The sequence below is a fragment of the Rhamphochromis longiceps genome, linkage group LG17 (assembly GCF_057381845.1).
Source record: "Rhamphochromis longiceps isolate RC_006_pf linkage group LG17, R_longiceps_female_GT1.1, whole genome shotgun sequence".
NCBI lineage: Eukaryota > Metazoa > Chordata > Actinopteri > Cichliformes > Cichlidae > Rhamphochromis > Rhamphochromis longiceps.
Genome location: NC_140573.1, coordinates 40828639 through 40840393, shown reverse-complemented (window position 1 = coordinate 40840393; position 11755 = coordinate 40828639). Strand labels below are relative to the sequence as shown.

At 41.8% G+C, this 11755-nt stretch overlaps 1 protein-coding gene across 2 annotated transcripts; it reads left to right on the top strand.

The window, feature by feature from the left end:
* The first annotated feature begins 813 nt into the window (after positions 1 to 813).
* On the top strand, positions 814 to 11503 carry LOC146650228 (uncharacterized). Of its 2 annotated transcripts, none has more exons than XM_085386854.1 (10): positions 814 to 937; positions 3063 to 4769; positions 5326 to 5431; positions 6051 to 6198; positions 6298 to 6345; positions 6452 to 6529; positions 7868 to 8005; positions 8814 to 8897; positions 9149 to 9199; positions 9369 to 11503. In XM_085386854.1, the coding sequence occupies exons 2-10, from the start codon at positions 3308 to 3310 to the stop codon at positions 9477 to 9479; spliced, it is 2226 nt and encodes a 741-aa protein (XP_085242980.1). In that variant the 5' UTR covers positions 814 to 937; positions 3063 to 3307; the 3' UTR covers positions 9480 to 11503. The 2 variants fall into 2 exon arrangements, with proteins under 2 accessions (XP_085242980.1, XP_085242981.1); XM_085386855.1 differs by lacking the exon at positions 814 to 937 and adding an exon at positions 977 to 1308.
* The last annotated feature ends 252 nt before the right edge of the window (positions 11504 to 11755 follow it).

The following is an 11755-nucleotide window of genomic DNA, read 5'->3' as shown; positions in this document are numbered from 1 at the left end:
AACGATCACTTTTTGGCACAACACCTGGAGATAAGGGGGCAAAACAATCGCATGAGTGCTGCTGCTTGACTGAGGAAGAATAAAGTAGTCGTGGTAAGACAATTACATGACCACTTCAAGATGACGAAGCAACAAGGTGACATATACCAGTTTTTAAATTGTGTTGATAGGCCACTTAAAACCAGAGTCATGATAAACAAGATATACGCGGCGTTTTTTCGCAGCAAGCACTCTGCTTATGACCAAAAATAAAAACAAACAAATAATCCGTGTGGCATCTTATCTAATGCAGAACACCCGATTGCTATGTAAATAGTTTGAAACGGTTATACTAAAGGGTAAAAGGCAAACGGCTGCAAGTAACTTTGTTCTTTGCAAAACTTGTGCATAGGATTTTAAAACTGACAACTTATATTTGCATATAAAGTTATGAAATATGATTCAATAAACGTGTTTGTGGTTGTTACAGTAAAAAATATAACTTGACTATAATTAATTACGTTTTCAAAGTAACTTACCCAACACTGGGTATGAACGCGTGAAGTGTACACACCGAACAATGAAATGTAAAACAGGAGCTTTTATAACATTACCCTTTTTTTCCACAATCTTTGTTGACAGACTTTATGTCCCCAGTTAAAAAAAAAACTATGGACGTAAAGTTTTTGAACATGAACAATAAAAATAAAACATAAAAATAAAAACAAAACAAATGGGATCAAATTAAATAAATAAAATAAAGCTTTTGTCTTTTACATCGTGGTAGAAATGAAATAAGAAGAGAGAACCTGAAATCTCAAGGATGCTTCGCGACAGCTTCCGGACACAGCCGAAGCGCACTCCGAAGCCGTGACGCAATCAACGAGCGACGACAGCTTTGATTGTTATTTGTGCAAATCGTGGCCAGACAAAACTCGTTTGTTGTTTGACTGACAAGGTATAGTAGATATATGTTTCTTGTAGCTTCTTGCTGTGGTTTGGCTCATCAAATCCGGCAGACTTCGAGTAATGACTCGCAGCTCGTTCTTTGTCTTTTTGCGCCCCCAACTTCCTCTCGAAAATGGAGGAAATGTGTGTAGTCGTTGCTTTGTGTTTTCGCCTGTGCTTTGGCTGCAGCTAGCTAACTTAGCTCGCTTGAGCGCAATGACAAACTTGTGCAGAACTTTGTGCAACGTCATATTATGCCACCCGTTAAATAATTTGGTGGTGCGTTATATTGCTGAATGATGCGCGGACCTGCTCCGTTTGTTGGAGCCCAAATGTCAGACTGGGGCAGCTAACGGAGCAGTTTTCATTTAACTTGATAACGTAAGTGAATTTTACCAGCCATTTGTAACGACAGCAATTTCTCCCTGTGTAGTTGCTAATTCATACCACGCTCAGAGTTTCCCCGAGCCACATGGTACTCTTTAAAAGGCAGCATTAACTTTAAGAGGACAGTAGCATGCAGTGTTAGTCATGTGCTTAGTATTTGTGGGAAAAAGTGACGGCGCGCTGTAACAACAAGTGAATCCTGTCGGAACATCAAACCACCTGTTAATCAAACAGCGACGTACTTAGATGCTTTGTAACCAAGCAGACAAATAATCAAAGTGCCTGTTTTCGGTTTTTTTGTTTTCTTTTTGGCTCCTCAATTTAATATAGCAAGGGATCATCTGCCCGCATCTCACCCTGTTTCTAGCATCCTCCTCCGTCACACCACCCCTCTCATTCATTGCATCCATGAACCTTTTCCTCCTTCCTGGCAGCTCCATCCTTTGTCCAATATGTCCAGCATTTCTTCTCTGCACTGTCAAAACCATTACTAGTCATAGTACCTACATTTAAAGGCCCTGCTTTCACTCCTACACACCTGCCTTTCTGAACATGCCTTCCTCCTTCCCTCTTGCTTTGTCTTCGGCCAACAGTAGCCCAGTTTCTACAAGCACTGGGAAGCGGTCGCTGTTAACCCAGGCCCTGACCGATCCTGTATAGAAATCTCCTCCTTGATGTTCCGCATGTTTGATTTTAGAAAGATTTTACACAGGATGCCCTTCTCGATGCAACACTCTCCATTTATTCAGGCCCGAGACCAGAACTAGAGTACACTGACTTGTGGCCTGGTCTTATCTATTTTTCTTCTCTTTTTTTTTTGTAGGTTCAAAGTTTGTTTTTGTTTTTGTTTTTTAAATGTAAAGTATCAGGTAGAGAAATGGCCCTGTGTCATCTTAAGACAACCATGTTGATGTTTACATGTCCCTGGAAATTAATCATTAACAATTCACTCCACGTTTGTGAATTGGAGGGATACACGTGTGTGAGTGAAGGTGGGCGACTTAAAATACCCACGAGCAGCCACTGAAATCCATGCACACTGCAAAAGATGGGTGAAAAAGAGACTGCAGACAGGGCGGGGTGGGTGGTGCTGAGTGTCAGGGGTGATTTTTGGCAGAAGGATGGTAGCAAGGGTGAAAAGAAAGGTTTACAAGATGGTGGAGAGTCCCGTGGTGTATCCCATGAGACCAGCTTAATCATTTAGTGAGTTCTGTTGAGCTTAATTTGGCAGTTTTCAGCGTCAGGAAGATGAGATGGTTTGGACATGTGTAAAGCAGGGATTGAGGATGCGCTCGGCAAAGGATGTTAAAGATGGAGCTGCTGTGCAGGAGGAAAAGAGACCGCAGTGCAGATTCCTGTAGTGAAGGAGGACGTGCAGTAGGGTTGGTGTGACAGAAGGTGACACTAAAGATGGGGTGAGATAGAAGCAGCTTCCAGCTGCTCCCCGACCTAAAACAGTCAGTGTGCACAGCACGAGGAACACTCCTACTAGTGAGACAAGCTAGGGCAAATTTTATTTGATGCACATCTTGTATGTCTGGTTTATTTTCTGTGCACTGCGATGTGTGCATCTTTTAAATTGTTTTGGTTTCCTTGCCACAGTTGAAATCCCACCTGTTGTTATATTGTAGGCCTGCTTTTATCTGCGTTTGTGCTGCTGACATAAACGTGTTTGTTGAAGTTGAGCCTCGCAGAGCAAAAACAAACCGACTTTTTCTCTCTCCTTTTTTTTCTTCTCTACCAATTAGGAGACCATGGCGGAAATATAACACGCAGAAAAGTGTCCAACCTGCACATTCATGTCTGCTGTCGTGGTTGGAAAAGCTTAAGAACAATGGCAAATGTACTGGCTAGAAGAACACCTAAAGGGAAGCGAGCGCATAACATCTAGAAAGGCCGTTATACTGCCGGTCCAACAAACCAAAAGGGAAGCGAGGACAGGAGAGCAGAGAGCGGGTATTGGGATGGGGTTAAGAAGCCAAAGGAGGACGTCATGGTTCACAGCGGCTCTGCTTCCCCAATGAACACAACACCGTCAGCATCACCTCATTTAACTACAGCACCTCCTTTAGTCCCTCCGTCTGGAGGTACTACAGATCAGGACCAAACCCAGTCCCCTGCTAAACTCCTCACCGCAGGCCTTACGTCCAACTCTGATCTGACTCAGACCGGCACTCCTGCTGATACAGAGCAGCCTGTTGTAACTCCAGCCAAAGCATTAAGTACTAAGTCAAGCCAGGAATCAGTGTGGTCTTCTGCACAGACACCAACACCTGTTCCGGGCCCAGTCAATGGCCGCACATCGGGCAGGAAGAGGACTCCAAAGTCCTGTGACTGTTGTGGCCCCAACAGCACGGGGCACAATGTCAGAACCTCGGGGACAGGGAAGGGGAGAGGAAGAGGAAGGGTGGCCGGCAGGGACCCTGGGGTCACTCCTAAAGGGAAAGTGGACCAGTTGACGCATATCAAGAGCTTTGATTTGACCAAGGGGGAGGTAAATGATGAAGATAAGGTGCAAATGCCTGTTGCACTGGCTAATACTCAGTCACATACGCCTGTTGCCAAGGCTGTCACCGTCCCCTTGCAGGAAGAATCCCTAAGGAACTGTGTCATTCCGGAGAAAGCAGATGCGCATAAAAAGGAGGATGTGTTGATAGACGGCTCCGCGGCGTCTGATGTAGTAGAAAAAAGAGGCGGGGATTACAAGAGCGCAGATGTCCGATTGATAGGTACTGTGGGCGGGGGGTCACTAGTGGTTAGAGGTCAAGGAAGGGGAATGATGAAAGCCACAAGCGCATCGAATATGGAAGTTAACACTGAAATTAAAAAGGGAGAAACAGGTGGTGCTGCTGTCTGTTCTAAAACCGAGGCCTTGGCTCCGTCAGTGGTGCAGAGGGAAATTCAAGATGCACACATGCACCACGGGGACCAGAATGACCCCAGCTCAGTTAATTGTCCACTTAGAAACGGCGACACGGTAGACCTGTCTGACACCGATGAAGAAGGAGAGGAAAACAACATGATAGTGACCGAACCTGGAAACATACAGCTGTCCATCTCATGGCAGTCAGGCCCCGCTTCAAGATCAGGAACAACTCAGGACCTTGACTCTGAGATGCAGGTGGATCAAGTCCCCGACGGAACAGACAGAGTTGCTTTATTGGTAGCGCTGTCCAATGGAAATGTTATAGCACCAACAGACCACAACCGTGGATCTACAACTATGGAGGTGGAAAGTTCTCGTCCGGCTGCCGTTCCTCCACCAGACTACTGCCCTGTTACAGTGAGCAGCATCCAACATGGCTGGGCATTAAGTGACCACAGACTGTATTGTCAGCCTGGCACCTGGGAGAAAGACCAGATGGATGAAATGATGCACGAGAATCGGTCAGAAAACACAGATGGAACGATGCAGCATCAAGAGAGTCTGGAGCAGCTTACTGATACCATCCATGGTAAGATGTGGTTTAGGGTTCACGGTGCGAACCCATGCCTGAGCATGAATATATTCATCACCCTCTCCGTTTGGTAAATGATGTTTTACACACAAAGAAGCGACTGCTGAGAGGATCAGCATTTTTTTTTATGTCATAAAAGATCCATAAAACATTCCTGGCCTTGTCCAGTAAGTGTTAATGTGCACACATTTGATCTGAGCTCATGTTTATACATGATTAATCATTCATGACATATTTTCTTAGCTCCCAGAAGGAGAACTAAATGCATGTGTTGATTTGATTGATGGTATAATAGTCAATTTTTGGTTAGGTAGTTTTCTGTTCAACAAAAAGGATGAGCAAAGTTCATTTTTAACAATATGTTTCTTTTTTTTTTCTCTTTTAAAATTTTGAAACAACATAAATTCCTCTAGGACAACATTTTGTTGACCTGAGGCTTGCAGGTAAACTGACCAGGAGGCAAGACTGTCAAAAAGATTTTGAGATTTCTTGGATTAAAAAGCAAACACACTGGGTCACATAATCACTTTCATGACAACTTCCTCTGTTTTAGAGTTTCTGGAGAGCTTCTATATAAAATACGGCAGTTTCATTCCTCTCAGTGAATCTGATGTCCGGGAACACCTGAAGAAGGAGAGCAAGTGTGACCTCAGCAACAGGTCGGCACAAACTCAGTTTGATTTCACCTGCCTGACTGTTATTAACGTAGATAATCTGCACTTTTGAGACAGTTGGAGTAATATCTGAACTGCAGTGAGGAAACTAAAACGCGTTGTTGAGAGGTGTTACCCTCCTTTCTTCATATTTTGCTTCCGTGGAGTCTTTCTTGTTATTCTTAAAGACGTCTAGAACAAACGTTTTCTAGGATTTCTAAAGGTTTTGACATTGACTGCTTACTTCTGCTTTCTTTTACCAAATATTGACTCACAAGCTTGTTAGAACTGTACAAACTCTGGATTTGTCTATATTTCCATTGATGTTGGCATATGTTTCAATGAATCTCTGCGTCCATTTTCATATAAAGAAATGAGGACTGGCTCAAGACTCAACATGTTGATGGCAAACCATCCCTGTTTGAATAATGCTTTATTGCTCCAACAGGATTTAGACAAATCGGTGTGGAAGCAGAGCTGCTTACGTTAGCATCCGTCTTCTAGAAGTTTCTGTTGTCTTTTTCAGCGTTATTCTCTCAGACTGTCATTAAAGGTAAAATAAACAGATGAACCTCATATACAGAAGTTCGATTAACATTCCTTTCTCTCCGTGTGTCTGTTTTAGTGGGTTGGACATCAAAAGGGAGATGTCTCGGTACAAGTCGGGGCTGTCTTCTGCTCCTGTTGCAGGCTTCATGGTCATGTATAATAAACACACACTAAGGCTGGAGGACCTCGGCACACTGGAGGAACAGAATTGGCTCAATGATCAGGTAAAGAGAGGAATACAGTATTTTAATTTTTTTAAAATGTTAGTGATGCTGTAACTGTGTTACACCTTCAGTACTGATATCACGTTACCTTTTCGTCAGATTATCAACATGTATGGAGAACTCATTATGGAGGCTACGGAGCACAAGGTAAGACTGGGTGTGTTTGTAGGGTTATGCTTGATTAAAAAAATATTCACTGGTTATTTTTGAGAATCTAGATATTCAAAAAAAAGTTACTGTTTCTTTTTCTTAGGTTCATTTTTTCAACAGCTTTTTCCACAAGCAGCTTGTGGCCAAAGGTTACGATGGCGTGAAGAGATGGACTAAGAAAGTAAGGACATTTGGCTTCACTGGAATCAGTTTTTACTGGAAGCTGCAGAAAACTAGGTTCAGTTACTGGAAATGTTTCTGTGGCGTCTGTGTGCTCCTGCTGAGAACCATCATCTAAATACAAACCACAGCCTGGTTTCCAGAAAAGGTGGAACACTGCACTCTTAAAGTGAAACTGAGGAGCAGTGTTGGTCAAGTTACTTAAAATTAGTAATTAGTTACTAATTACAGATTACTTCTCCAAGAAAGTAATCCAGTTACTCTACTGATTACTTATTTTTAAAAGTAATTAGTTACTTTATTACTTTTTAAAAACATGATACACAACCTGAATATGTAATAGAGAAATAGATCTTTCAGCCCAATTCTATTTATTCTGCACAATCCATCATATAAAACTGAATCAAATGGAAAAAGCCTCTTTTTTTTTTTATCAGTTTTAATCTTTTAACTTTATGCATCAAACAAAAATTAAATTATATGCACCATTCTCTGACTGGAAGAAATTTCATTAACATTTAAACCTATTTTCTGTACATTCCAGCACATAAGATAAAATAATGTTTTGTGTTTACACTCTTTCAAATAGATGCAAGTAAAACACAGTAAAAATGAATAAAATCACAGATTCAGCAGCACTGAGTCCTGTCACTCTTAAATCTATAGTCACCTGTTTAGCAGGAGTGGGGCGGGTGGAGGTTTGTCCACAGCGGTCATGTCAGTGGGATCCGGGGGTGCTTACATCACTGTGATGAGACACGCTCATAAACAGAATCATGGTTTAGTAATGCAGCGTGCTTATAGGAAAGTAACAGTAATCTAATTACTTTTTTGAAATAGTAATCCTTACTTTACTCCTTACTTGTTAAAAGTAATCGGATTACAGTAACGCATTACTGCCCATCTCTGCTGAGGGGTTTTCTTATTTTTATGTCCTTGTCCTAACTACTTTTTAATATCTAACTGGCATCAGTGAGTAAATGTTATGTAAAAATATAAAAGCTGCAGAACCATTTCTCCATCATAAACAACACAACGAGGCTGGGCACACATCTCCCAGAATCCAACTGGGATCTTTTGCACGTCAGGTGCAAACCAGTATGCTCCAGAACCTCAGAGAACACAGCGTGACAAAAACACAAATGTGTGGCTTGAACGATTGCTTTCACCTCGTGTATTATTGGAAATGTAAACAATGACAGTGATTCAGATACATTTGACTCTCAAACCTGTAACTACATCATAGAATTTGAGTTTTGTTTGTTATATTGCTGATTGTTAATTGACGATTGTTGACCTGTAGTGCGCTCCTTTCTGACTCTGTGTGTGGTCGTTTCAGGTCGACTTGTTCTCCAAGTGGCTGTTGCTAATTCCCATCCATTTAGAAATCCACTGGTCCCTCGTCACGGTCACCATGGCGACCAAAACCATCAGCTACTATGACAGCCAAGGCATCGTGTTCAGACACACCACAGATGTGAGCAACTCCGCGCATGTTGATGTTGTTTTGTGTCGTATTTTCTCAGTTTCAGAGAACGAGGCAGGAATCTCAGGAATCCAGTTTTTCTGCTCCTTAGACAAATAAATTATTGGGTTCAATAAAAACAGGAGGAGTCTACATTGAAGAGAAGAAAAAGCACAACAGTGATGGAAAAAGAATCCATATTTTATTACAATTAACTAGGCATAATTTCCTTAACTTTTGCTTTGTGGACACGATCATCTGAGCTCCTTTTGCCAAACACACTGTCCCCTCCCCCTCCTACTGACCCCCCTCTATTCCTCACATTTTCTGTGTGTATTTCTCTTGAGTCTGGCTCTTAGAAATATTGAATTAATGTAAGAAATCATCATTGGATACCGTATTTTTTCGGGCCCTAAGGCACACAGGATTATAAGGCACATTAAGTGAAACAAAACAGTCAGATGAATCAAATTTTACTCATCTCATTCTTCTTGCTTCCTCCTCTTCTGTACCATTGATTCATTAATGCTGAATTCTCTGCAGCTGCTCTATTCCCATGTTCCCATGTATTCCCAATATTTTTCCCGGCTTCAGTGAGTAAACGTCTATAAGAAACTGTCAAAAAATCCTATGCAGCTTTTTGGTTGCAGACCTGTGTAATCCACAGCATCTTCTGTTCCCTGAACATTTACATAAATGTAGTTTCCGACCTTGCTGTCTCGCAGAATTTTAGATGTACTAAAATACATGCTTGTGCTGTAATGCTACATCTCTGCACCGTAATCACTGTAGCGGTTCTGTCTGTGTGACCTCCCATCAGAACATTATGAAGTACCTTCAGTCTGAAGCAAGAGAGAAGAAACAGACAGCTTTCCAGAAAGGCTGGAAGATTACTATAATCAAGGTAACTGATCCCAGACCTGTGTAAACACACACCCACTTACCTTTGCTCCTTTAAAACAGGGAAGATTATTTATTTTGCCCAGAGTAGTTCAGGAAAGTTGAAGTTTGCTTATTTTTTTGTACGTAAATCTTTCACTTTGTATGTCCTAAGTCAAATTATAAAGTGGCATGCATGTAAATAAAGCTGAAATATATGCAAACAGTTCAGCCCAAAAGCTGCAGCTGTAGTGTTGACTGTGATTTATTCCTCAGGGTATTCCTCAGCAGAAAAACGACAGCGACTGTGGGGTATTCGTCCTTGAGGTGAGATTATGCATCTCTTTCACGACTCCCTGGCAGAAAAGCAAATAAAATAGATATAGAGTGTTTCTCCTGCCTTGGGTTTCTACACAAATTTGATTTGTTGGCCCTCACTGGAGGGCGAATAACACAGAGGAAAAACCTCACCACTGTCCGTCTTTCTGTTTGCCAGTACTGCCGCCGCCTCTCCGTGAAGCAGCCGCTGCTGTTCAGCCAGGACGACATGCCTCGCATTCGCAAGAGAATCTACAAGGAGCTGTGCGACCGTCGTCTCAACGACTGAACGACCGATTATCGGCCGCCTTCGCTCACTGACTTGCTCGCCTGGTTACACGTGATGGTCTGTCCGAGTGTGTCAGATGGCCTTTTTCACTGACGGCCAGTTACATAAGCTAACACAACCTGGCCATCTGTTTTCCAGGGAGCCCTAACTGCCCGTCTGCCTGCCCGACTGAAAGCTGAGCGGCTGTCTTTTGGGACTTTCGGTCACTTTTGGAGTTCAATTACAGTCTTGTAGCTCAGTAGATTTGTTTTTTAGACTCGCAAATTTTCAAGAACTACTGACGTGGCCCCCTACTGACCTGTACACTTAGGGTTGTTTCAGCTTTCTACAGCTACCACCTTCAGAGGCTTTTTTTCCGAGACCCCTCCCTTTAAAGAAGCGACTGAACACTTAATGTTGACTGAAGAAACAAGTGTTACATCAGCCTGGACCAATAGGAAGGACCTTTAATCCTACATGGAGTGGCCTTAATGCTAGATGGCCATTTTAAACTGAATGACAGTTTTAACCATTTGTTTTATGCTGGACTCCCCAGCAGCGTCACACTCGCAGTCTTGTGCATGTTCTACGACATGTTAATAAAGCTAACGTATGAGTGACAGTGGACCAGACGTTCACTTAAAACTTGAAGGTTGGAGCTGGTTTCGTTCTCTTGGACTAGACGAGATATTTGCACGGTTAGAGGCCAACGAAGTCTAGAATTTCAACCGAATGTACCATCCATGTTTTCTTCTTTGCACCACATGGGCTAATGGCTTGAAACAGGGAGAGTTTAGTTTTTGTTTTTTCGAGTAAAGTTTCAGGTTTTTGAGACTTTATCCCAGCTGATACCTTAATGAAATTCCAGGTTTTGAATCATGTTATCTTTTTAGTTTGACCCCTGTTTTTTCTATGACCTTATGGTAAGTTAGTTTCAAACTGGACTTTTCCAGACTTTTTTGCAAAAATAAATCGTGTCTTCATACGATATCGTTTAAACCCATCAGATTTTCGTGCTTTTCAGTAAATGTGCAGTTGAGCTGTCCTGCTAGCTGCTGATCTAAGGACCAGGGTGGATTCTCCAGCATTAGTGTCCCTGCTTCATACGGATGCATTAACACAGATGAGGAAAGTTGTGGTTACAGAGCGGCTTTCGAACAGAGAAACAAGTAGACCTCAGTTATTTTCATTCAACTGTTTTTTCGACATGGATTTAGTTGTTATATTCAATTATGTGTATTTACAGATTGTATTGTTCCTTTTTCTGGCCTACTACTGTATGTGCTAGCTCTGGCTAAGAACCACAGTGGTTTCTGGACTGTTTTTATTGTTGTTATTAAAAGGCCAATACTGCTGGAAACACTGCTACATGATTTCCTGTAATTTATTTACAAGAAAAAAGCCCCCGGTCTCATTAATAAATAAATAAATAAACCGTACAAGCATGAAAAAAAGATAAATTAAAAAGATTTGGGGGGGGAAGAGACGTATGCAAGACATTTATCTTACAAACCCTCGTAAAATTTCCTCTTCCAGCTGACGTCCTCGAGATATAGAAACGGTAAATAAACAGCCATTCCTGTTGGAGTAAGACTGAGAACTTGTTATATCATTAAAACTCAAGACAAAGTGCGGTGAACTTATCATTTTATATCCATATTTTCAGTAAGTGGACGACCTTCAGGTTAAATCTGTCCTTGTGCTGCCAGTCGTGTGTGAATTCACAGAGTTGACCATCTAATCCTCTGCTGTCGTCAGAGATTTTAGACAAGTGGATGATGGAAAAACCAGAAACTTAATTTAAAGAATTTGTGAAAGCTATAGGTGCTGATGAGCTCCTGCATTTCTAGATGATTACCACAAGAGGGGGCTCTATATCAGCAGTTGTTATTTAACACAAAGTGTGTTACTCTGTGGCGCTCAAGGAAGGACTTGAGCACTCGTGCATGGTTTCTGATTTTTATTTCTTCAGTCGTGCTTCTCTGTCTCCTGTCCCACGAGCTCAGTTACACGAGCCTTGTTCAGATTTTCAGTGCTGTGCTAACTGCTTTGCACTTGATTATTAGGAGGTTCACTCTTCAACAGTATTGTCATCATGGGAGTTACTAAAAGTCTCAGTCAGCCTTTTTCATTCTTGTTCCATTAAAATTTCCCCAACATCACCATCACAGAGCTCATCTGAAACATCCATCTTTTCCACCATACACAGAGTTTTTAAATTGATTCTGTCTTTGCTGTAAGCTATTTTGAAACTCTGTAATTAGATGACACATTAATTTGAGACACTGTATGTACAC